The 25,724-nt window shown below is 49.5% G+C and overlaps 1 protein-coding gene across 4 annotated transcripts in view; it reads left to right on the top strand.

The window, feature by feature from the left end:
• The first annotated feature begins 226 nt into the window (after positions 1–226).
• Positions 227–25,724, top strand: part of LRRC36 (leucine rich repeat containing 36) — a 1,132,044-nt gene continuing 1,106,546 nt past the window's right edge. For 3 of the 4 annotated variants that reach the window (XM_069604413.1, XM_069604376.1, XM_069604369.1), the window contains exon 1: positions 227–527. In XM_069604413.1, coding sequence (XP_069460514.1) covers positions 443–527 — 85 coding nt within the window. In that variant the 5' untranslated portion in view covers positions 227–442. The remainder of the gene's footprint in view (positions 528–25,724) is intronic. The other variant, XM_069604384.1, reaches the window with a different exon arrangement.

The following is a 25,724-nucleotide window of genomic DNA, read 5'->3' as shown; positions in this document are numbered from 1 at the left end:
TTTTTTACAAGAAAACTGCGATTCCCATAGGCTCGCCTTTATTGCTGACACAGGGTTTTCTATCTACCAACACACCCGGCCTCCTTTTTTTTGGTTCTTCTGCAACGTAAGTAAGAACGTAGGCAAAGCAGTATTAATTTGCCCGACCTTAAGATGGCGTCCTCTGGGCCCTGCCACACCACTGCGCATGTTAAGCTGCCATTGTGCCTGTTCACTTTCTCAGGGTACTTGTCTCTTAGGTGCTCGCGCCCGTTCTCGCGCCTTGCAAGAGCTGATGTCGTCACATGCCAATGCTCTCTAGATGTGCATCTGCCGGTGGCTAGCGGCAAAGCTCGCGCCGCTGTGTGGACCATCACGTGCCTCTGTTCGCACGCTGTTCCCCGTGTGTTCCCTGCCGTTGCCCAGGGGATGGTGATGGGCGGCCCCATAGCTGGTGGTTTGAATGATGGCGCTGCAGCTACGGCAGGTGCACATCGACGAGCGGTGGGTGCGTAGTAAAGCAGCATTGGAGCCCGGCACGAAACCGGGTAATTAAGCTCTGGACTAACCTTCCCAATTATAAGAACTAATATTACTTTCATAGTGGAACAGAGCTTGTGCAATAGGTCAGACTGCATCAACAGACGGTTTTAAGGATGAAGGAACGGGTGGTGCGTGGGTAGCTCTAGTGAGTTTGTTGATGTTCCCGTTGATAGCCTATGGTTACGTTTAAAGCTTACCTGTACAATTTAGTAATGTGTGTACCCTATTTTCCCCTATATCTTTACTATGTTTGTTGCCGCTTTTTAATTTTTTAGTGCTTTCCAAATATTAGCTTATCGATTGAAAATGAGTAACTTGTTTACTATCGTAAAGCTGCACGTTGCCGGGGTAATGTAATTTAGATGGGGGAGGGCTAGAACCTATACATTTTGATAAATGTCAACTCGAGGTTTACTTGTGGGTTTCCAACTGCCCCACTTTACAAAAAGTTGCATGTTTTTGTAATTTGCATAGTCAACCCACCACCCTAAATGACCCAGATCAAAATCACAACCAGAGCACAGTTCACTTTGTTTTACCGTTTGTCTTCGTGTATTTACCAATGTACATTTGCAGTTCTTTAGTTAACTGCTGAACCCACATGCCTGCATTAGATAGTGGCCGACCCCTGACCCTCACCCGGAATGATTAGGCTCACACAGTATTTGTCAAGTGTTGGCAATAAAAGGCCATGGGATTTTATTGTACAGATATGGTTATGGAGATAATGATAATCACATATCATAATAGTGTCATACTTTTGGGCACCGGGTCCTGAGGTTACCCCCTCAGGCCCGTGCCGCCACATGCGGGCAGTTTGACGGCTGACCGTGTTCCCACGAAAGTATCTCTTAGCGACAGCCCCTGGAGGCTAGCATTGCTGAAATTTCTCGAAAGAAATGTTCCATGCCCTGTTTAGATAAATGTGTGCTGTCTTTGAGAAAAAGGTCCGGGTCTCCCAGTGTAATGGCTGGGTGTTTTATGAAACCGAGTCCTCTTGCTATACAGAATTTCTCTAGCCCCCTGTTGAGTTTTCTTCTAGAAATGTCTACAGATTTGTAGCAGTTTGCCCCTTGCCATTTCCTTCTGGATAGGATGGCTGAGAAATATATTTCTGTTCCCCTCCAGTTGTGAGAAATACCTGCTAGAGAGGAGCAAATGTCCTCGAATACATTTCTACTTCCAATGGACATCAGGTCATTGCCCCCTAGGTGTATGATCAAACATTTTGGCGGGTCTCTGTATGCGACCAACCCTGCTGTGTTTCGTGGATTTCGCCCCATTTTAGGCCTCTATATCCCCACCATGAGACAATGGTGTTTCTGAAAAGTGGCCCTTCTTTGGTCTCTTCTGCCCGTCCTGAAGATAAATGAGTGGCGATGATCCATGCTGATCGGAGTGGGGTCATCCCTTCGCTTGTTGTTTCTGCAGGAGGGGGGGGAGAAAGCAAGATGAGGACGGATGGCTATATTAGCTTTGGTCTGATGTATCTTTTGTAGCAATCTGACTTCCATCCCCCTATGTTTTTCAGCTGCTGAGGTGTTAGGCCTCCTTGCCATGCTGAGGTGGCGGCGCTATTCTGAAGGAGTGGGTGCCAAAGCCCTTGGGATCCCACCCTGCTTTGCTGATTGCTTTCATCAGTACCCCTTTTGAATTGGTAGCGGCTTAGTGCGGAGGTGTCCTTGTGTATTAGGAACCCCCCCCCCACCTTGGGCCTTTGTGTGTAATAAAGGTTGGTGATACATACCAGGCAGTTTGTTGCCTCATCAATACAACAAATGTTGATGGTTCTTTTGCCCCCAGTTTTTGACTGTTGGATCTCTATGCTGACCCTCTCCTGTCTAACCCTGACCTCCATGACACCCAAGCCGTTTGTGGCCTTGGTGCTGGAGGCGATAAGTTCATCAACACAGAAAGCCCCGAAGTATGCCAGAAAAAAGGCTGTTTTGACTAATATGATCTTGTATGAATGCCAGCATATGGCTTCCAGCTGGCATGCTATTTGTACTAGTTTGTTGAAATCAAGGGGGCGGCAGGTGTCCACGTGGGGGGCCTCTATTCTGCCCCATCCTTTCATTGCGTAAGAAATTAGGGCGTTCTGGGTGGGGTCTGAATCGCCCCGTATTTTTGAGAAATATGAGATTGCAACCCGGTGTCTTTTGGCCCAGTCTCTCTTGAAGCCCTGCTCATGCGCCCATTTAAAAAATGTTTGTCTTTAATCGTTATTAACTCTACATGGTTTAACCCAGTGACTCTAAATACTGTTTGTAAGCACTTACCGTACTGTGCTGCGGTGGTGCTTGCCAGTGCTTTCTCTGCCATCTCTGTTAGGAACCCTGAGTTGCTGGTACCCGTTTTTGAGGTGCCTGGTTCATGTTGGGCATCCCGGCCTGGGCTCTCTGGCGCTGGTGTTGATGCCGTTCTGTTGTTGGCACCCGTTTTTGAGGTGCCTGGTTCTTGTTGGGCATCCCGGCCTGGGCTCTTTGGCGCTGGCGTTGATGCTGTTATTCTTGATTCCCCTTTATTGTCCAGCATTCTGCTGGTATCAGTGTCATCTGTTCCTGAGCGTGTGGCGCTAGCTCCTGGAATCCTGGCAACTGAAAGCGAGATAAAGCATCTGCAATGTTATTATCTGCCCCTGAGATGTGCTTTGCTTTGACCACAATGTTTTCATGTAGTGAGACTGCTGTGATGGCTCGTAGGACTTTCAGCACTAAAGGGCATTTGGTAGACCTTCTGTTTATGGAGCCTACTACTGCCATGTTGTCGCACCAGACCAAGAGTTCCCTCTTAGCTAGCTGCCTGCCCCAGATGTGTAAGGTTAGCCAGATGGGGAATATTTCTAGGAGGGTGATTTTTTTTTTTATTTATTTATTTTTTTGTCCACCCTGCCAATTGCCATGAGTTTTGCCAGTGTCCTGTCACCCATTCTGAGTCTAGTATAGCTCCAAACCCCCTGCTCCCGGCTGCATCGGTGAAAAGGACCCTTTTTGTCCATGTGTTCAATGGCGTTCGCCAAAGTGAGGTCCCGTTGAAATCTTTAAGGAAATTCCCCCAAGTTTCCAGATCCTGTTTCACCTCTGTGCCTAGCCAGATGTGCAGGTGGGTTTTGGTGTATGATTTGATTTTTAGCAGGCTTCTGGAAAATACCCTCACCTGGGGGATTATTCTGGAATGCGAAGTTGAGACTGCCTGCTAATGATTGAATCTCTTTTACTGTGCTTTTGTTGTCAGGCCTTGTATTTTTTCCAAGAGTTCTGTTATTTTTGTTTTCGGGATTTTGCATAGGCCCCTTGCAGGGTCTATTTCAATCCCCAGGTAAATTATGTTGTTGTCTGGTTTGGTCGTTTTTTCAATTGCCAGAGGGATGCCCCACTGTGAGGCCACCTGTTCTAGTCTCACCAGGGCCCTGCTGCATTCTTCAGAATTTGGTGGTCCCATCACCATGAAGCCATCGAGGTAATGCACTATTTTGGACCCTGATCTCTGTTTCTGGAAAGCCCATTTGAAAAAGGAACTGAATTGTTCGAATAGGGTGCAGGATAATGCACACCCCATGGGCAGGCATCTGTCTAAATAGAATTTGTTATTAAAAGTAAAACCTAGCCATTCCTGTGAATCTGTGTGGACTGGCAAAAGTCTGAAAGTGGATTCGATATCCACTTTGGCCATCAGGGCGTTCCTGCCACATTCCTGTACGAGTCTTACCGCCTCTTGGAAGTGTGTGTAGGATACCGCGGATTCCGTGTGTGGAATGCCGTCGTTTAGGCAATAGCCTTTGGGGTAGGAGAGATGGTGAATTAACCTCATTTTCCCGGGGGGTTTTTTGGGGACCAAACCTAGCGGAGATATTATGTAGTCTTTGAGGGGCATGTGGTCCCAGGGTCCCGCAATCCTGCCTAGTGATGGTTCCTTCTTGATTTTGCTCTCCACCATCAGGGGGTTGTCCCTGGCTGATTCCAGGTTCATCGGGACATTCTGTGCCCTTGAAAGGGATGGTGAAACCCTGCCATATCGCCTCGCTGGTTTCTCTGGGTAATTGCTGAGTGCTTCTATAAAATTGCTTGGGTTGATGGGAGTTCTGCCCGGTACTAAAAATGGGTTTGGTGGGGGGGTTGAGGTTAGTCTTTTGAATTTTTTGCTGGCAGTCTGGTGCAGTTGCTTGCTGCGTGGTCACTGTTGCAGTTTGTGCAAGTGTGCTTGTACCAGCATTTCTTCCCCCATGTGCACAGGTTTTTTCCAAAATTCCTGCATGGAATGTTGGCCTTTGGGGAGTGATTTTTGTTCTGCCTGTGGGCATTAGACTTATCCGCCCATGGCTGATTCTTCCGAAAAGGCTATTTCCCTTTTTTGTGTTTTTCGTTGTCATTAAGTCTGGGGCCCTGTGCATTTTTGTTATTTTTGGAGGTTGTTTGTGGGGCCTCTTCCTCTGATGGAGGCTCTGCATTCAGCGTGTATAAGTCATTCTGGACCTCGTCCCATTCTATGGCTGGCCTCTCTGACATGCTTCTCCTAAATCTAATATCTGCTAGCTAGGTCTTCCCTCTTGGAGTGATTTTTACTTCTCTTATTTTATCCATATATGCCCATAGTTTTCTGCCATCATTGGAGAATATTTTCTTCACATATTCATAGTTGTCCCAGTTTTGTTCTACCTGGGCATTTCTGGCTATGGCTTTCTCCTCTATCTTTTTGGGATCCCTAAAAGCATCTTTCCCTTTGCGTTGGGCTTCTATCAGTGAAAAGCTTTCGATGAACTCTTTGGGGCATATTGCTTCTTTGATTGTGGTGTCAATGTTTCATGCTAGTCATCTTTTGTATCTATTTAGTATTTCAGTCTGGAAGGATTTCATTTTTAAGTCTAATTGGGCATTGCAAATCATTGCTATGTCTGTTGGTTGTTGCTGCTTGCCCCTGTCTGCCCCAGAGTGTGTATAATGGGGGTTGCCCATGCTTTTAAAGCACCTGCTGGGTCTGTTGTTGCAGCTGTTGGCACATTTGTGGTGGCTGTTGTTGGGCACTTGTGGCAGTCGTGTTGCAGGGGCTGATGCTGTTGTGTTTGTTGCATGTGGGGGGTGGTCACCGTTATAGTGGATTCTAGGGGTATGGTAGGATTCGTGGCCCCAGGTCCCCCTGTGGGGGGTGGTTGTTTTCCCCTGATTGCTTGCAATAATTGTTGCAATTCAGCCATGTTCCCACATAATTTTGCCAGTTTTTTGTTACCTTTTCTTGCGCCTTCTGTTACTTTCCTTCTTTTTGTTGGTGTTGTCGTCGTCCTCTTGACTGGGTGGTATGGGTGTCCCTTCCCTTGGTAGGCCATACATATTCTCCCTGACCCATGCCCAACCATAGTGTTCCGGCGCCTCGATGGCTGCCAGTAGATGAGGTGACTTGGGTTTTTGTGCCGGTGTTGAGTGTTCCTGTGATTTTCATTTGGGACCCATGTCTCTGTTTGGCCTGTTTGATCACAAGAAAAAACAACTTCTTGAAATGGACTGCTTGTTTGTTTGCTGTGTTGTTGCCCATGTTGGGTAACGGGTAGCTGCCGCCCAAACAAAAAATGGGTTATGTTTAGCTAAAAAATGCCCCCATTCCCCCCCCCAGCCCTGGCCTCTTTCTACGTTAAAATCGGGGTTCGCAACAAATTTGTAATGATGCTTTTAAGTGTCTGAGCGCTTGGTTTAATATTACCCAGGTCTCTTTCAACTGGCCACTTTGTGTAGTTCGTAAAAAAGGGGGAGGAGGATTTGGCGAAAAGTCTCAATAAGCCTGCTGTCGGCCTGTACCTTACTTATGCTATTATATAGCGCTGTGCAATGCCGGTATCTGTGCACTGCTTATTACTGTCCAAAGACCCTATTTCTTGCCTGCTCCGGTCTTTTATTGTTAATTTTTAAAACCATTAAAGATTTTCCTCCCGCCCCGGGATTAGGCTCTGCTGCGTTCTTTTCGTAATTGACAAGTCTACTGGCCGCCCTGCAGCTTGTCGGCTGTCCGTGGGTGTTTCCACTAGCGCACATGTTGAAACAGTAGCCTTCCTTTCTCTCCCTCCTAAGAACGGGCCGCGATCAGACACTGCTACGTTCTTTTCTGTAATTGACATAGAACGCTCGATCAGAATCTACTCGGCTGCCCATGATTGTTTACACTAGCACACGCATTGGGAACGGTAGCATGCCAAAGGGGGAAAAAGACGCTGCGAATACAACGAACTTCTTAGAGTTTGCTAAAGAAGCAAAGGTTGGAAGACACTGAGTAAACAGTGAACCTCCTGTTTGTTTGGGTCCATGTTCAGGGTCCACAAACAGATTGTGTTTTCTCAGAGCATGCTGCGCTTATAAGTAAGACTCAGGGGAGACCTTGGGTCTTTGATGTGTGTAGTAGTGGGAGCTGTGGGCCAGCCCCCGGCCGGATAGCCGACTGTCTGGCCCCCTGTGAGGGCAGGTCTTTGAACCTGGGCCCTGCCTGACTGTTGGTTTCCTTAGGTGCTTAGCACCTTGCTGCTTGGAGGAAGGGTGAGGTGATTGCTCACACCTCATCCTTCCTCAGCTTTGTGTGGCAGAGACTGCGTGTCTCTGTAGCTAACGATGGGAGAGGAGCATGCAAAAGGGGGTTGGGCTGCTCCTCTCCAGGTGTGCTGATGGTAACAGCAGTTACCCTGCTTTGCCTTGGGCTGCCCTGCGGCATTGCCCATAATCCTGATCGGCCATTGCTTGCACTGATGGGCACAATTATGCTTTTTGGTTACTCTTTAACCTGATAATTGCAAAGGAGATGAAGTAGCAAGCAGGTGTGCAACTAGACCAAAACTTGACTGTGTGGTGGGGGTAAACGTACTTGTGCGGGGCTTCCTTTGCCAACCAATGTTGGTGGAATCGGTGTCAAGTTAGCAGCAAATTGTGCACTTTAAAGTACTCCAGGCCACTGACACTGCTGGTAGACATGATGGGATTGAAGGACACATTGTACGTTTTCTTTCAGTACCTCTTGGCATGGTAATTGTTGCATGTCCTACCTAGTGTGGAGCATGGTAGCTCCCAGGAACTGCATCAGGGTCACATGGTGGTAACCATGTGACCAGGTTAATAAAAGAGACAAGCTGCTTCCGGCTCGTCAGTCGATCTTATACTGACTCCGGTGTCGTTCTTGTGTGCACCCTGCTGGTGCAATACCGTGTGCAGTAGGCCCAGGGATGGGGCCCTGCAGGTGGGCGGCGGCCCTGCTGGGCAACACCGTCCTCCCTCAATGGTCCAGCCATGTGGCCATGGCTGAGGGTGCAACCCTGGCCTGGGTGCCCCCAGAACAGGGCTGCTGTGAGCTGGGTGCCCCTGCCACGTGGTGTGATCCAGGGCGAGTGGGGTGCCCCCTGCTCCTTTGCTTGCTGCATGATTGCAGCACCGGCAATCCGTGTCAGGTGATCCCGACACTGGCTGAGGCCTGCCCGGTGACCCGAGGAGGGCCCCCCAACAATGGCGACGAGGCTGTCTCGACCCCGTGTGTATGCGGGCTGCTGGAGGCCCGTCTTTCAGTCATGGTGTGGCGTCGGCCGCTCTGCGGGTAGCTCTGGGCCCTGTGTCCTCTGGTGGCACGGGCTGCCTGGTACCCGCCGGATGCAGCGCAGCAGTGGCTGCAAGGAGAAGTGGAGGAGGAAGAGGCGTCAGCCGCATTTGTAGCATTGGCCGCGCAAAAACGGTGTGAAGAACAGCTGTGACCTGGTGTGTGAGGAGGCGGTGGCCACCCTACAAAGTAATGTAGAACATCTGAATCAGCCGAGAAGCAAGGGGGCGTGGCTACAAAGTCCTGGAGGCCGTCTGCGGTGTAGTTCTTTGCCCCGCTGCAGCTTCTCAGAGAAGCTTGGGGGGAAGGCCTGAAGACATGAGAAACAACAAAGGAAATGCTACACCTTCCATGTCCGTCAAGAGATATTGGGGAGGCCTGCAACGGCCCGGAGAGGTGGAGCTGTGGCCAGTAAATCCCTTGGGCCTGCACAGTGCAACTGTGTGGTGCTGAGGCCTGCTGCAAACTCCTGTGGCCTCAGAGGGAGGGAGGAGCAACAGGTGCTCATGTGCCCCTGCAACAGGACAAGGGGCAGAGTGTGGGGCACATCTACCACAGAGGTTCGTGCTCCAAACCCCATGAGTGGGGCAATCTCCATGCTCTGCTCTGGAATCAGAAAGCGTGTCAACAAAGGTCAACTTCACATCAGGAGGGGCAGCACCAATGGCCCGGGGTGCCCCAACAGGACAAGGGCTCGGGAAAGGAAGGATGTGGGGGTCCTAATACCCACCGGTGACACGCCAGCAGGCGTGCACAAACCAAAGAAGGCACATGCAATGAGGCGGGTGAGAGTGGCCCTCCCGACATCTGGGTCTGCATCCTTGGGTGCGGGTGAAGCATGTGCTCCCTGTCAGAGCACTCACACAAGCGAGAAAGGAAAAAATGTGTGACTGCAGGCAAGTGGCCCGACATCCTGGTCTGGAAGAGGGCCTCAGCATCCAGGCTTGTGGGCACGTCCTAGCCCTAATGAAAGGTGAGGAAATGGTGTGTGGCCGAGTGCCAGCGTGGGGAGTGGGGGGGACACAAAAACCCTGCAAGACACTGGGCCCAACGGAAGGGTTGCAGCTCTCATGAGTGCTTGTACGCCCTCTGGAGAAGTGGAAGTAATGACTCATCGTCCTGCCATCGACACAGCCTCCTAGGGTTCTCTCCCCCATCATTTACAGACTAGGCCGAGGTGGCCCCTGGTATTCACAGGTGCGGCTTTGCCGGTCCTGACCGTTCATCTGCCACAAGTTTGTCCTGCTATTGAAAGACTAGGCCGAGGTGGCCCCTGGTACCCCCAGGTGCGGCCTTACCGGCCCGTGAACACTGAACTGTCCTCAAGAAGCGTCAAAGGAAGTCGGACTGGTGCCCCGCGGACCTGAACTGGTCCCGCCAACTTATTGTGGGAAGCTGCGTGATGGTAGATGGTGGCTGGGGGTTGGCGGAGGGGTACCAGCAAGGAGCAATGGTGTTGTCAGTGGTGCTAGAACCGCTCACTCGGGTTAATAAAGGGTGTGTGTGTGGGGGATGTTCCAATGTGTCACCTTGTTTGCTCATCAGCCCAGACTGTCACCCCAAGGCGAGCTGGGTCCGTAAGTTTGGGAAGGCTAGTGAGATCTACAGTTCTAGTGTTAGTGTGTGTATTGTGGTGTGGTTTTGTATTTGTTTTGTTACGAAAAAGGAGTGTTGCATGTCACCCCTCCTGGGGAGCATGGTAGCTCCCAGCAACTGCATCATGGTCACATGGTGGCAACCATGTGACCAGGTTAATAAAAGACACGAGCTGCTTCCGGCTTCTCAGTCGATCCTATACTGACTCTGATGTCGTTCTTGTGTGCACCCTGCTGCTGCAATACCGCGTGCAGTAGGCCCAGGGACGGGGCTCTGCATGCGGGCGGCGCCCCTGCGGGGCAACGCCGTCCTCCCTCAATGGTCCAGCCATGTGACCATGGCTGAGAGTGCAACCCTGGCCTGGGTGCCCCGAGAGCCTTGGCTGCTGTGAGCTGGGTGCCCCCAGCCAGGTGGTCTGCTCCGGGGCGAGTGGGGTGCTCCCTGCTCCTTTGTTTGCTGCATGATTGCAGCACCGGCAATCCGTGTTGGGTGATCTCGACACAGTAATGTTGTGATGCAGTGTGTGCAGAGCTGTCCAGTGACCCGCAATTTTCATAGGAAAACATGAAGGCCACAGAAAACCTACCCTCGAAACAGGCTTAGCCTTAACTTCATTACGTTGTATACCAGACTGAAAAGAAGCACAACATAAGCGCTCTTTCTTTGAATGCTGTGCTGCTGCTGGAGCCAACACTTGCATTCATGTTATTCTGACCCCTTACCTGGCAGTGTGTTGTAATGGAACCCTGGCATGTTTATTATTGTCCAGGTTTCAACGTTCTTTTCTGTTTGAAGGGACTTCTTGGCTGGGTAGACAGGGGTCTGTTTTCTGAGGAATAAACTCTGTGTTTCACGTACCCCTTTTGTCCTCCCTTGCTTCACTGGTGACGAGATTGCAGGAAGCGGGCCCACAGACCCACACAAGTGTTTTCATGCTGTCTTGCACCATCCATGACGCCCAGCCGCTCACAACTGAGGCACCCCTCCACTCCTGGTCTTTACAGCACCCATTGCCCGTGCCCTTCCCCTGTGACAAAGGTGCCCGCAGCGCTGGTCGCAGTCTTCCTGGCATACACTTGAAGTTTGGAGGGCCGGCGGTGAGAGGCCAAAAGGCACAGAGGCACGCGCAGAAGGAGAGCAGCAGCCAGGAGCACGCACATACAGCAGTGTGCATGGGAGGAAAGGACCCATCGACGTGGCCAGGCATGGTGCCCAACATAGTTTGCTTAGCAACCTCCTTCTTTTACCAACGGTGCAATGCTGAGAGCTTGCTCAGTGTTTGTCGGATGCACTGATGTGACTCTAAAGACTTGTCCACGTGCACACCAACGTGCACGTGCATCGGCATCCAATCACAACACTTTATTTCCTGAATAGGAGGTGAACAACCAGTAGCATCTGCCTGGTGGAGGAAATGTTAAAAACAAAAAATGTTTTGCTTGATGAGTGTCGGGCCCCGGCGCCGTAATTCCTGCTGGAGCAGACGAATAGCCCACCAGATTCCCCCCCCCCCCCCTAACCAGTACACCCAACAGTTAATGGAACAACTATTGAGTTGACTAGCTGGGGGGAAAAGGGGAAGTGGAGAAAATGACAAACTGACAGGATTCTTCTGTTCCCTTCAATTTCCTGACGACTCAGAACACTGGAACCCCTGCACATAATACAGTGATGATTAGCATAACCATACTACTCTTGCCTTCAATAAATAATATATATAATTTCTTTTCCCTTTAACCACCTTTACCTGTCTAGAGGCAATCTTGAACGTGGAATTGCTTTATACTTCAATTGCTTGATGAACTTGCACTGAGATGCCAAATGTGACTTCTGTTTCCTGTATTCTCTTAAACTTTGTTACTGAAACTATATACAGCTTGCTTCTCTTGACAGTGGCATAAGCCTTGACAATACTAATTTTCCTACTTGTTGCTTCTGGCACTAATATTCTCAAACTTTGCTTTGCTTCCTTGTTATAGTGCTGCTTTCTGTCTTTTTCTTTCTTTCCACTCAGACTCATGAGACTACTCATCACCTTAAACTTAACATTTACTTTCTATTCAGAAATTCTTTAAAAAATCTGTTGTCTTTCTTTTTGCCCCAAAATTGTTCCTTATATCAGTACAATGACTCACTTTCTTCTGCTGCTTCAAAATTATCGAACGAAGAAATGTGCGCTTGGATGGTAGTGTTCTGATCACAAATGGTAGTGCGCGCGCATGTACAACTGACTTGCCGACAGATGACTCGCCGTCAGATTATATCCACAATAAAATGCTTCTCACACGAACCGTGCACTCCGCAGCTGAGCGCAACTTCCAGAACAGCTGTTGGTTTCTTCTACGCCACAGCTGATCGCTTCAGGAATATGCACGCGACTTCCTTTTTATGCGGATCATAACACGTAGGCCTACGCGGCTAGGCCCTTTCCTTTAACGTTGACGCGGCCTTCAATACAATGCGCTCTAATTGCATTACAATGCTAAATTCACACGCTTCTCGTATTCATTTCCTGTACAACGAATTCTAGCGCGTGCTTTGCAATTAACCAACTTTAAATATATTTCACAGTATTTACAGTTCCAGTGAAATAAACAATGAATGTTCAACAAATACAGATAATCTTCCAAGACTTCTGCTTAACTGATATCCTCAACAAATTCTGTATTTGCAAATTTTCACTTGGTTTAAGACAGATTTAGTTTTCCTTTACAGTTACTTATCTGAATGAAGTCTCAGGCATTTTCAGATGTCTTTTCCTCTTGTAGTGCGATTCCTTTTTACTCTGGTTTCTATAGTCTTCTAGGGAGCTCCTGTGCACTGTGATACCCGCCACTGGATCTCTTTGCCACTGACGCTGATGGGTAGAGCCGCCCTGTTCAAAATGATTGCTCACCCCAAATTCTTGTACATCATGCAAAAAGCTCCATTATATATTCCATAACAAGAATTCCACAAACTCGACTGCATCCTTCGGAAGCTGCTATAGGGAGGAGGACACCCGCGGATTGCTCTCCACTCTCCGGAGGTCCATCTGGGAAGGGGGGATTGGGCTGCCCAGACTGCAGTCATACTACTGGGCCAACCAGATGGCGGTGGTGAATGATATGCTCCATGGGGATGGGGGCCTTCCACACATCAAAGGGATCAGCTCCAACAGCACAACACCACCATTAGAGCACCTGTACGGTGGCCTGAGTCGCACACCAAAATCGGACATGGCAACGCATATTGTGAGAATCTGGAAAGAAGCACACCGACACCTAGGGTGGGATGAGAAACTGACACTGGCCCAACCCCTATGGAACAACTGCTGCCTTCCCGAAATACAAAAATTGCCTGGATGGCCCGAATGGGTCCAACGGGGAATCGCCACTTGCTACCATTCGAGACATTACACTCAGAGTTTTCCCTCCCAGCTACAGAAAGGTACCACTACATGCAACTGAAACATGCTTGGAGTGCCCACCGACAGAACACACGAGACATGCCAGAAAGTACTCCGCTAGAGCGAAACGTAGTGCTGGACCGGGTGGAATGGAAGGTCACTTCCATCATGTACAACTTGATAACATCCTTCGCAACACCAGAACTAACCAGTCTGAAAACCAAGTAGGAACGAGATGTGGGACCGCTTCAACCAGAAGATTGGATTGAGGCCCTGATGTGCCCGCATGAGGCAACCATCTCCTCAAGGCTCAGACTGGTTCAATTGAAGATCCTACATCGGATCTACTATCCGAGAGTGGCCCTTTTCCGGTGGGGTAAGACGTTGGACGCACGATGCCTACGCTGCAAGCGTGAGGAAGGTACCTTCTTCCATATCTTATGGGAATGTAGTAACCTTCAGCAGCTCTGGCGGAAATGTTGTGATAAACTGTCCAGCGTTATAGGCAAGACGATACAAAGGTGACCAAAACACCTTCTTCTAGGGATTTCCAGTGAAACCGACCTATCCCGCTATGAGAAACTGCTCTGGTCAACCGCAATGGCGGTACTCAGGCAGAACATCGCGCAACTGTGGGGTTCGGAACGCACACCTAGCTATGACCAGTGGGTCACGGATGTGGACATTTGCGCTGTAATGGAACACCGGCTATATGCGGCGAGGGGCTGCCCGCAAAAAGTGAACAAAATATGGAGTCGGTGGGAGGAGGCCAGCTAAGTGCCAGATGCGGCGCTGCAGATACCGAGTCTGAGAGAGTACCCCGAGACACCGGGCGGAACGAGCCTGATATGAACAAACTATGTCACGAGTTTTTTCCTTTGTCAAAGATTGACGGTCCGTTGGACTGTGGTCCCTGATGTTGCGTTCTTTGATGTTTTTGTTCTTTGTTTGCTTCTCTCTCTCTCTCTCTCTCTTCCTTTATCTCCTCCTAGATATGTTGATTTCACAAATGCTCCCTTTTCCCCGTCCTGTAATGCAGAGAGATGAATGTAATGTTGTTTTTATGTTTTAAAACCAATAAAATCTTAGATAACAAAAAAAAAAAAATTTCTGTTTATGGCTCTAAGCTGGAGTCAGAGAAAAACTCTTGACTCTATTTTTGATCAGACCGGGAAAAGACTACTAGGGGAAGAGAGAACAGCTCCCGATACCCCAATAACACAGGAGATCCTTCGTCCCTTGAAAACAGAAAATGGTAAAACTCCTGAAAATCCTGTTACTTAGTTATATTCGCCAAAGAACGTTGGACCGTCATCTCCCATAGGAGATGAGCTGGATTCCTCATGGGAAGCATGTGGATTTCCTCCACGGCATTGCCCTTTGGACCAGGAGGAACAAATATCATCCACCCCAGGGACACCACTCTGTGGTCTACAAGGACCAGAAACGCCTGATCGTCCCAAAGGTAGTGGACTAAGTTTTGATACCAGAGGAAAAGGGGGAGAACATGATCTGTTCTACCCCATCTCCTTCCTTCGATCAAAAAGAATGTTTCTCTTGTGGGTAGAAGTCATCCGGTGAGGCATTGCCCCTTGAATAGGATTGGTATCCTCACCACTTCATTGTTAAAAGATCCCAGTCAAGTTGATCCATCCTGTGTGAGTATCCTCTATAGATGTGAAGGCAAGTGTCCCCAGATAGCACGATCCTCCCCGCAATGAGAGACAATAATGGACTCTCCCAGGATGGGAATAAGGCCAGGACAAAGTGCGGGTGAGCTTAAATGGGAGTTTATCAATCAAAATAGGGCATGCAAAGAACTCTGCAAACTCCGAGAGCGCTCTGTCTGACAATAGCAAAGACAGGCGTATATATTTACAAAAAACGTCATAGGAACCTACATGCTATAGGGGGCACAAGTTCGTGGGGATTGGGTGGCGACGACTAGCTATAGGTGCTGCTGCGATGTGGTTTGCCGCGGCTGGAGGACGTCACGTCCGGGCGGTGTTGTTGTGCCAACCATGATCAGTGTCAGAGATGAATGTCTTTCCTGACTTTCTGCCCTAGGGCCACGCACACCGCAGTCATTCAACATTGCAATATTATCTTACCTGGTAAATCTTCCAATAGGTTATTCTACAGGTTAATGCAACACAGGAGGAATGCACCTGGAGTGGGGTCTGTTGGCGATTCGTCAATACATTGTTACCACCATCCTGTTGACCGGGTATCAGAGGTCGTGGGGCTGGGTCTGGGGGCACATGACAGGCGGTCTATGTTATCATGTCTTGTTAGAAGTCATTATGGATGTGTTCTTGTGATGTTGCCATAATATTGGATGTCCTAATTTTACAGGGGCCATTAACCTAGGGTGGGCCAGCGGGTCCTGGAGTCTAGGACAGGGCGCCTTTGGATCTGTGTTTTAAGGCCGGGGTTTACTGCTGGGTTGTAAATAATTCAGGTGGCAGGCTGTGGCCTTGGGTGCTGCGGGGGAATGTGAATGCTTGAAGTGGCTCCAGCCGAATTGGGGGAGGTGGAGCAGTGCGGCACAGGTACTGCTTTTTCGTCTGGAAGGCTTCACTGGGAGGGAGGGGGAATGGCCTTGCATGTGCTCACAAAGGTATTTTCCTTGTGTGTTGCAGACTTTAGGTGGAAGAGACATAAACATTCATATAATATACAATACTCATTAAGTCTTTCCAAAGCTCACGTTTTTGACATTGCCGGTGCCAGCTATATGGCCAGCTTGAGCACATTACTTGTACACTACGTTTTTAGCAACTACAACATTTTGTTATATTCTTATACATACACGATAAGTGAGGTAGTAGTAAGGTTGGTGGAGCATGCAGGAACAACCCGCCACTGCGACTGGCGGCAGTGGCACATAGAGGGCTTGGACACTCATATGGTGCATCTTCGTGCACCCCTTACATGAGCCCTCAGTTTGGTGCGGGACTGTGGGGTGCAGTCTTTTCGATAACACACATAACATGAAAAACCACCGGGACGCTTGTACCATTTGCGCATAGCTACAGGGATGTGGGTGCTTCATCCCTAATGTTATATGAGCACCCATCCTGCCATTTTCATATATTTTACAGGTTTTTTAGTCAGAGAGGTTGTGGAGAGAACGCTTTCATCAAAGGTGGTTTGCTCATTAGTATTTGGGGACTTTGCTTTTGTCAGGGGACCATTGTACAGTTCTTTTCCACCCAGGCCCTGCTGGCCGGGTCATGCTGGAAACAGCGATACACTGCGGAAGGTGAAATGTTACAGTGTTGGTATCTAACACTAGCTCATGTCCGTCTGCCCGTGGGAACGGGCTCTCAGCGGATTTGCCAGGGAGCTGTGGCCACAGGGATAAGTGATACTCTCCAAGGGTGGGGGCCGTGTGGCGGTGCGCAGGGCTCAAGCCATTTCTATTATACAAAATGGTTTCTAGGGCCTAGCTAAATTGAACAGGTTTGGTCAATGTCTGGCGAGCCATGAACCTCACCGGGGGAGAAGAGGTATGGGAGGGGGCTCTTCTGGACCAGTCTTCCCATACATTTTCCCCCTTTCGTTACTTAAGTAACGAATACTTTAAATCCTCTAATCTCCTGCACTCTTCCTCGTCAGCTTTAGCGTCATCCCATGCAGGGATGCCTTTTATGGGCATCCATGCCCTGCATACCCCTCGCAGGCTTTCACCTCTCCTAGCATATTCATCTGGGGTACAGGTCAGGTATATACAACCGCTATCCCCTTCTAGGTCCACTCACACTTCCTCGTACCATTCGAGTACCCGGGGCTCTTTAATTGTAGTGTGCAATAGCTTATCTACTATATCCTTGTCATGATACATGGGCACCATCTGGAATCTTGACGTGTAATCTGTACCCGTTTGTAACTGTGCCTCCTGCATAGTTTCCATTGTACCGCGGGCGTTGCCCATTGTCACCATCATCATTGCACCATTCGGTACTGCGTTGGCACAACATCGAAGACCCACCTGGCACAGGCAGAAAATGAAAAGGAGGAACACTACGGCCGGCATCAAAAACTTGACAGTCATTCCCAGCCATGATGGGACCCAGGAGAAGATCTTTTCGAACCATGTACTTTCTTCTGCTCCACCTTCCATTCTCATTCTTTCTCCTAGGCTATGTACTGCCTCGATCACATGGGACAGGGAGCCGTTATCTGCGTCTTCAGAAGGTACGAAAGTGCAGCAGGCACTTCCAATTTTTCGGCAAACACCTCCGTCCATTGCTGTCAACCGGTCCAAGACATGCCTGTTCTGCATGGTCATTGGCCGCAGTGCTCGTAGTTCTACTTTTATTACGTTAAACCCTTCTTCAGTATCATTTGCCAATTGGATCAGTTCTCAACGTGTGATTTGGAGCCACTTTGCGTTAACTCGCGCCTGGATGCTTGGGATGAGTGAGGCGAAGAAAGTTTCTGCAGAGCTGAATAATCAATATCTATCTGGGATCTGTGCCAGCAGTTCTGATGATGCTTTCGATATGTAGTTCGATGACCGTCTGTTTCGGGACCGCCCCCTTCCTTGTTTCCGGAGGACAGAACATATACTTGTGATTCTGCAGTTGGTGGGGCCCCACTCTGTTGAGATTTTCCTCGCGTCTCTTTGCCCCCATCAATGTGGCTTTCCGGTATTACCATTAGCGCGGAGTGCAGGGTGGCCAATGAACAGCTGCCACCCCAGGATTGTGGGAGGTGCAGGTATGCTTGGTTGCCACATACCCAATAGGTATCCATTAGGGCCGCTGTCCCTTTTCTCATATCTGGGATGGTGAGGGTCTTGTTACAGTTCTTGTTTGCCCCCATGGTGGTCCTCCCGTCTCCCTTGAAACCAGTTCATAGTTTATTTCTTTCTGCAGCTTGAAGGGTTTTTCGATGGCCGTTTACCAAGTCAATTTTGAAATGTGTTCCTTCCATATGGGTGTTCATGTCTCTTTTATCCATTGCATTTTCTCTGGTGCCACACCCTGCAGTGCTTCAGCCTTGCACATTATTTCTTCGTCCTTCCACTTGTTGTCCGAAAAAAGTGTCCCTTGTATTATAAAAAATGGCTCCTCCAAACAGACCACTCCTACTGCCTTTGGGTAACAGGTCTCTTCGTTCTGCAGCATCCTGAAAGTTACCTCATGTGCCTGGAAGGTGTTCTTAATTTTGCACAACGTGAGATGAAGGAGACACTGGGCATCGACAATAGGCAACTCTTTCGGTAACAATACTTTGGGGAATGAGGGAGCAGACATAACAGCTCTTGTTCGTTGTTTGCTTAGCCGTTGCACTCATGTCCGCATACCATTTATTTGTCTGGTGGGGGTGTCGTGGGTCTTCCATTTTGTCTAATCCTAGCCCATAATATTCATCATATTTCCTCCTCCCCGCCTCCCTTCTCCGCCTGTTATTCCCTTTTCTAAGGTATTTCCCGGCCTCATGGGCGATGGGCAGTGTGGGCCCCCCTTTCTCCCCCCCCTTTTGCCCAATTATCATATAATAGTTCATATCTTGCTGTCATTTCTTCATCCCTCTTCTTTATGCTATCTGACAGTGTGTTTTTGGTTACGGAGTGGGCCTGCTGGTGGGGGTGTTATATAACCAGGATATAGCAGAGGGGTTACGGTCATTTTAGACTGCGGGCATTGAAATTAGATACCTTTGGCGGGGAAAGTGTGCTGTTTTGCATTTTTCCCTGCGGACCTTCATTATGCGAGATAGCAACATTGGATGGTGTCGTGTAATATCCCCATACCAATTTAGTTCCATCCCATACGAAAAAATCACCTTCTTTAGTATTTACAATTGCTGTTTCATTTGTCACATTAGTCCCATTGGTCCCTCCCCCCTCGTTCATCTCGATAGAGATGAACGCTATGAACCAATATGTAACCAGGCCAACCATCATTGTAAAAAATAATGTAATGCATATTGACAATCCACACTCATACGAATATCTACATCTCTCAGCTAAAAATTCTCTATATCTAATAAATCTATCCGTTGCAGGCTGCCCGTTAGTTGCTATGGTATTTCCTGTTTGAAATATAAAAGTGCATTAAGTGCATGCATGTAAACATTTTGTTGACACTACTAGTGCCGAGATATCATGGAAGGAGAATGGAGGTGGGTAGGGGGGTGGGGATGTACAGACAAGGGAGCAGACACTATACATTTTTATCACATTAGTATTTACACATAAATCCATATATATATGTTTTTTCAATCTTTTCATCTTTATAGATACCCTTGAATGTAATGATTCTCGTCATCAACTTTCTCAATCAGGTGCATTTCCGTCACACACATGTTCACATTCACTCATTATTTTCATTTGTATTGTTTGCAGTTGTCTGTGCCCCCTCATCCACCTCCTCCCGCACACTATTATATGCTCTTCGTACATCCGTCAAGTGTATCCAGTACTTAAGGCCCTTCACTTTTACAGCCGTAGGAGTACAAAATACCACTTCGTACGGTCCGTGGAACCGTGGTGCGTTCCACCGACGCACAAAGCTCTGGACATTAATGAACTCTCCCGGCACCAGTTGTACCGGTGTTTCAGGTTCCGTAAGGGACTCCGTTGGGTTCCCTTCTTCCCTTGTGAATGGTGGGGAGAGCTGCTTTGATATTGCGTGCGCTGCCCTAGTTAGCTTTTTTAGGTAGTCTGTGAATTCATCTCCCAATATCGCAGCGCTTCTGTGCGCGTCTGAATGTTGGCGCAGTGGGGAATGTGCTGTGTGCATTCGCCTCCCGGTCACTATTTCGTGCGGGGACAAATGGTGGTCCTTGCTTGGCTGATTTCTCAGCTCAAACAGCGCAAGCGGCAAACAGTGAATCCAGTTCTTCTTTAATGAGAAGCATAATTTCGATAATCTTCCTTTTAACAGGCCGTTCATCTTTTCTACCATGCCATTACTTTGAGGATGATAAATCGAGCACAATTTATGTTTTATTCCCAATAGTGTACTTCTTTGAATAGCTCGTTCACAAAGTGAGTGCCGTTGTCTGAGAAAACTACGTCACAAATCCCCCAGCGCGGGAATACTTCCCTTACCAGGAACTTTGCAGCGCTTTTAGCATCAGGTCGTGCACATGGGCTTGCTTCCACCCACCTCGAAAATGGGCATACAACCACAATCATGTAGCGTGCCCCATTGCACCTTTCTCCCATGTCTGCGTAGTCAATGTGTAGCTCTCTGAGTGGCCCGATAGGTTTTGGAATTGTTCCCCTGAGTGTACGTAATGTCATCCCAGAGTTGTATATCTGGCATGTTGTGCACTCCATTGTCAATCTAGATATGTGCTTCTGAAGACAGGGTACGAACCACACTTCTTGTATTTCTGCTGCAATGTGTTGTTTCGTGTTGTGTGCTGGGAAGTGTAATTGTTGAAACGCTATTTCTAATAGTTTTACTGGCATTACCGCTTTTCCTGAGTTATTTTGTCGCCAGAGTAAGTCTGTTGCTGATTGGCTGCACCCTCGTTTTACCCACATCATCTTTTCATCGCCACTTGCTCCTTCCTGTAACTCTAGTATTTGTGATATGGGCATCGCATTGTATCCTTCTGGGAGCTCTTTGTTTGTCTTGTTCTGCAGCATGTACTCGCCTGTTTCATGTTTTTCAAAGTATGAAGCTTCCTTGGCAGCAGCGTCCGCTGCCGCGTTCCCCAAAGACACAACGTCTGTGTTGGACGTATGTGCTTGGCACTTCATTATTGCTACCACTGTTGGGTCCTTTAGGGCCTCAGTTAACTCCTTCAGCAATTCTGCATGCTGCACTGGAGTCCCATCTGCTCTTTGAAACCCCCTCCGCCCCCATCTTGCCAGACCTCCATGTACTGTTGTCATGTAAGCTGAATCTCTGTATATTGTTACTGCACAACCTTTAGCGGCATGTAGTGCTTCTATTAAGGCAATGAGCTCCGCTACCTGTGCTGAGAAATGGGATGGAAGGCGATACTGCACTAGTGTCTCATACTCACCTTCTTCCAACCTCACCACCGCCAACTCCACATGTTTCTCTCCTGTGTCCATGTCGATTGATGCTGACCCATCCACAAAGTACACCTCCCCCCTCGCTCAGGGCATTCTCGCACACCACCGTGTCCTCCCCTGTTTCCCCTGTGTAAGTTGCACAGTTGTGTTCCTGCATGTCCTCCAGTGTGCATGCTTCTGTAATGAATGTTGCTGGATTCACTGTCCTGCATCGTACCACATTGATATTGGCGCTCGACAATATTATCTCATAGGCAGTTGCTCGCTGTGTGGTCAGTGTACTTTTTGATCTTTCAAGTATTGCAAATAATGAATGTTCCACAAACAATGTGACAGGGTATCCCATTACTATCTTGGCACTTTTCTCAATGGCGAACGCGGCGGCGGCGAGAGATTGCTCGCACGCGAAGTGTCCTTGCATCACCGCATCCAAGGTGCCACTATAGTAAGCCAATGGTTTGTGTCCCAGAGAAGTCTTTTGTGTCAGTACAGCGGTCATGAGTGTTGCCTTACAATGTGAAAATAGGAAAAACTTTTTTTTTTTTTAAAATATTTTATTGATTTTATATTTTAGAAAAACAAACACACAACACAATACAACTGTTAATTATTTACAGAAACCACGAAAGAAAATACAAGCAAGGAAAAAACAGAAAAAAGGAAAGAAAACTCCCCCCACCCCCCATCAAGCCAGAGCCGGCTCCCTTATATCCTCAGTCGGGGCACCGTCAGGAGAAAAATTGTCCGTAGGCACATCTTCAGAATTCTCAGATTCGTCCAAGCCCTGTTGTGGGTTGGTCATAAAGGCCACCAATTGTCGCCAGGCCAGCAAGGGCCCTATCTCCTCCTCGCCCCCTCTAGTGACTGCTTCAAACCAGACCACGGATTCAGCCTCCGCCCACCTCATAAGGTCCGCCCACCATAGTTCCACTCTCGGCCTGCTAGCCGATTTCCAGTTCATGGCAATCCTGCGTTTGGCAAGAACATATGCCAGGTCCCTCAGCTTGCTCAGGTGCCTAAAGTGACTGGGCCTGGGGAAGATCCCAAGCATACATGACCAGGCAGATCCCACGTCTAACACCACTCCCCCACTTGCGAGCTTCATCTTGACCTCCTCCCAAAATCTATACACTTCCGGGCAGGCCCAAAACATATGTAGCAACCCAGCTTCCACTTCCCCACACCTGGGGCATTTTTGAGTGATCGAGCCTCCGAACCGTGCGATCTTCTGGGGAGTCAGGTAGGCCCTGTGAGTAATGTAGAACTGGAGTTGTTGGAGCCGTGCATTTCGGGACACCTTTTTATGATATCCCAGGACCCTCTTCCACTGACCCTCCGTCATGAGTTCACCCATTTCCTCCTCCCATTCATGCCTCAGTTGGGGCAACTCTTTCCCAACCTTCGTTCTGAGGAGTTCGTATATCCGTGATATTTCATGCCCACCCTCTGAGACATCATACATAGTTTCAAGGGTGGCATCAGGATCATCTGCCAGTGCCGTCTCCGGCCATCTCTTTCTTACTCGTTTTACTAGCCTGGCATGGGTGATGTACTGGCCTCTGTGCACCCCCGTCTCATCCTGCAACTTTTGAAAGTCCAGCGCCTCCCCCTCTCTCCATATGTCCCCAAGCGTGGCCAGGCCCACCGGCTCCCAGTACCTACGGACAGAGTGAAACAGTTGGGTGTCGTTTTCGCACAGGGCCACCAGTGGGACCTGCCAAGATAGTGGTTCTGGCTCCCCCATCAGTTTCCATGTTCTGTGCCAGACCTCCCATCCCAACCTCAACAGCCACCCTCTTCCCTTCAGTTTATTCCTTTGTAGCCACACCACCTCTCTCAGGAAGTATGGGGCCGCATCCTCACGCAGCAACCTAGATTCCGCCGAATCTTCATCAGACAACCACCTGGCCACGTACAACAGTTGTCCCGCCAAATAATATAGTTCGAAGTTGGGCAAGCCTATACCCCCCTTCTCATACGGGTTCTGGAGCTTCCACAGGGCCACCCTATTCCTGGAGTTACCCCACACGAAGCCCCTACACATACTATGAAGTCGTATAAATAGGCTCTTAGGGATCAAATACGGGACGTTCACGAAAAAATGCAGGAGTCTTGGAAGGACTACCATTTTCAACAACGCCGCCCTCCCCATCATGGACAGGGGCAATCTGGACCAGAATGTCATGCTGTTCTTGATCCCCTCTATGGCTCTCTCTGTGTTATGCTTGTGTACCTCCTCGGGCCGGTGGTAAATATTTACCCCCAGGTACCTAAACGTGTCGGTCCGCCATGGTATTGGCAACACAGGCAGCCTCTCCAACGGGACATCCCTGTACCCGCCCAACGGGAACAGGCTAGACTTCCCGGGGTTCACTGATATGCCCGAGAGGACGGCGTAATGATCCAGTACTTCCAGTACGTACTGCAGGTTCTCCTCCGGGTAGCGGAGGTACAGCAGCATATCGTCCGCATAGAGAGATGTTAAGTGGCTGCCGCTGGCAGTATTAATGCCCACCTCTCCGTATTGTTGTCGCAGGCATATCGCCAGTGGTTCCAGCGCAAGTATATATAACATGGGTGACCAAGGGCATCCCTGCCTGGTCCCCCTGCTAAGCTGCCAGGCATCCGAGACTGTGGCCCCAGTCTTGACCCTGGCCACCGGGCTGCTATAGAACAACTGGACCCATCTGATATAACCAGCGCCCACGCCATATCCCTGCAGGGCCGCTTTCAGCCAAGGCCATCTCACTGAATCGAAGGCCTTGACCGCATCCAGCGATACCACCGCCATCTCGTCCGTGTCATCCTTAGTGTGGTCGATGACATGGTGCAGCCTCCTATGGTTATCACTGATATTCCTGCCTGGGACATATCCCGTTTGATCCGGGTGGATCAGCTTGCCAATCACCTTCTTCAACCTGTTGGCCAGCACCGCCGTGAGTATTTTGCTGTCCTGGTTTAGCAAAGACAGAGGTCTACAAGATCCACACTCAACAGCCGCCTTGCCTGGTTTCAGTAATGGGACAATCATGGCCTCGCGGAGGGACAACGGGAGTTCACCCTGTACGTATGCCTCGTTAAACAAGGCCAGCAGTGGCTGCAGCAGCTCCTGCACGTACGCCTTGTAAAACTCACCAGGCAGGCCATCCGCCCCAGGTGCCTTACACGTGGGGAGGCCCCGATTCACCACCTCCAGCTCATCAGAAGTGATAGGGGCGTCCAGTTCCTCCCGCTCCAGGTCGTCTAGGGTGGGGAGACCAATGTCTTCCAGTGTGTTCAGGATGTCCTGGCTCCTGTCCTCCCCAGTGTCCTCATACAAACGTTTGTAGAACTTGAGGAATTCCTCGTTCACCCCATCCTGAGTGTTGCGAAGGCCACCGTCCTCACCACGGATCTCATGGATAACCGCTCGGGGGGACTCACTCTTGTACAGCCAGGCCAACAGTCTGCCTGGCTTGTCGCCCCCCGCGTGCAGCCTCTCAGTGTATTTCCTATGGTTCAGTCTACATAGTCTGTCCCAAAGAGCGCTGCACGCCACCTGAAGGTCTCTCATCCTTGTCTTGTCTACCTGAGTGGCATTCTCAAGACGAGCCAGGCTCTCCAGTTCCCTTTCGGTGTCCTGAAGCTCCCTCTCGATACCCCCCTGAAGACCCTTGGATTTAGAGATGGCCACACCGCGCACCACTACCTTAAAGGCCTCCCACAGAGTTCCCGTAGAACGCACACTGCCCGTGTTTATCTCGAAATATTCCCCGATGGCAACCCTCAGGTCCTCCCGGAAACCCTCATCCTGCAGTGCTTCCGCCCGGAGTCTCCATGTGGGGACCCGAGGCCTAGGGGGTTGGTGTCGCCACTCTACCACCAGGGGCGAATGGTCCGACAATACTCGAGCTTTGTATTCCGCCTCCACTATTTCGCCCGCTACCTCGGCGGTTCCAAACACATAATCCAATCTCGTGTATGAGTCGTATGGCGCCGCATAATGCGAATACTGCCTCTCCGTGGGGTGGAGTCTCCTCCACACATCCACCAGTCCCAAGTCTCCTAGCAATGTCCCGAGCGCCTTGGCCGCCGGCGACACTTTCCTTTTGGTGTCTGCAGACTGGTCAATTTTGGGATCTAAGACACAATTGAAGTCCCCACCCCACACCATCGCGCCCCCTATCAAGGGGCCAAGTTTGCCATAGAGGGATCTAAAGTAGGCTGCAGTATCATGATTGGGGGCATACAGGTTGAGGATGTGTACTTCCCTGTTCTCTAGGAGTCCTGTTATCGCCACCATTCTACCCTCCGGGTCCACTATCGAGTCGAGCACCCGGAACGGCACATGCGGCGCCACCCAGGTGATGACCCCTCTAGCATACGCCGAGTACGTGGCACCCACTACCTTGCCCTTCCACTTCCTTGTAACCACCTCCAATTTCTCCCTAGTGAGGTGGGTCTCTTGTAGCAGGGCTATGTCTATCCGCATCCTCTTCAGGTATAACATGACTTTGTTTCGCTTGAGGTAACTATTAAGGCCTCGGACGTTCCAGGTAACTATTCGAAGACTATCCGATGCCATCGGTTTGGTCTGTATTCAGCCCCGCCCTCCCCACAATGCCCCCTTGGTCTAACACTCCGCCGGCTCTTCCGCCCTTGATCCCCATCCCC

The sequence above is a fragment of the Ambystoma mexicanum genome, chromosome 1p (genome assembly GCF_040938575.1).
Source record: "Ambystoma mexicanum isolate Mex_15411 chromosome 1p, UKY_AmexF1_1, whole genome shotgun sequence".
NCBI classification, from domain to species: domain Eukaryota; kingdom Metazoa; phylum Chordata; class Amphibia; order Caudata; family Ambystomatidae; genus Ambystoma; species Ambystoma mexicanum.
The sequence above is the reverse complement of the archived record's forward strand: the minus strand, read 5'-3'. Positions and strand labels throughout refer to the sequence as shown.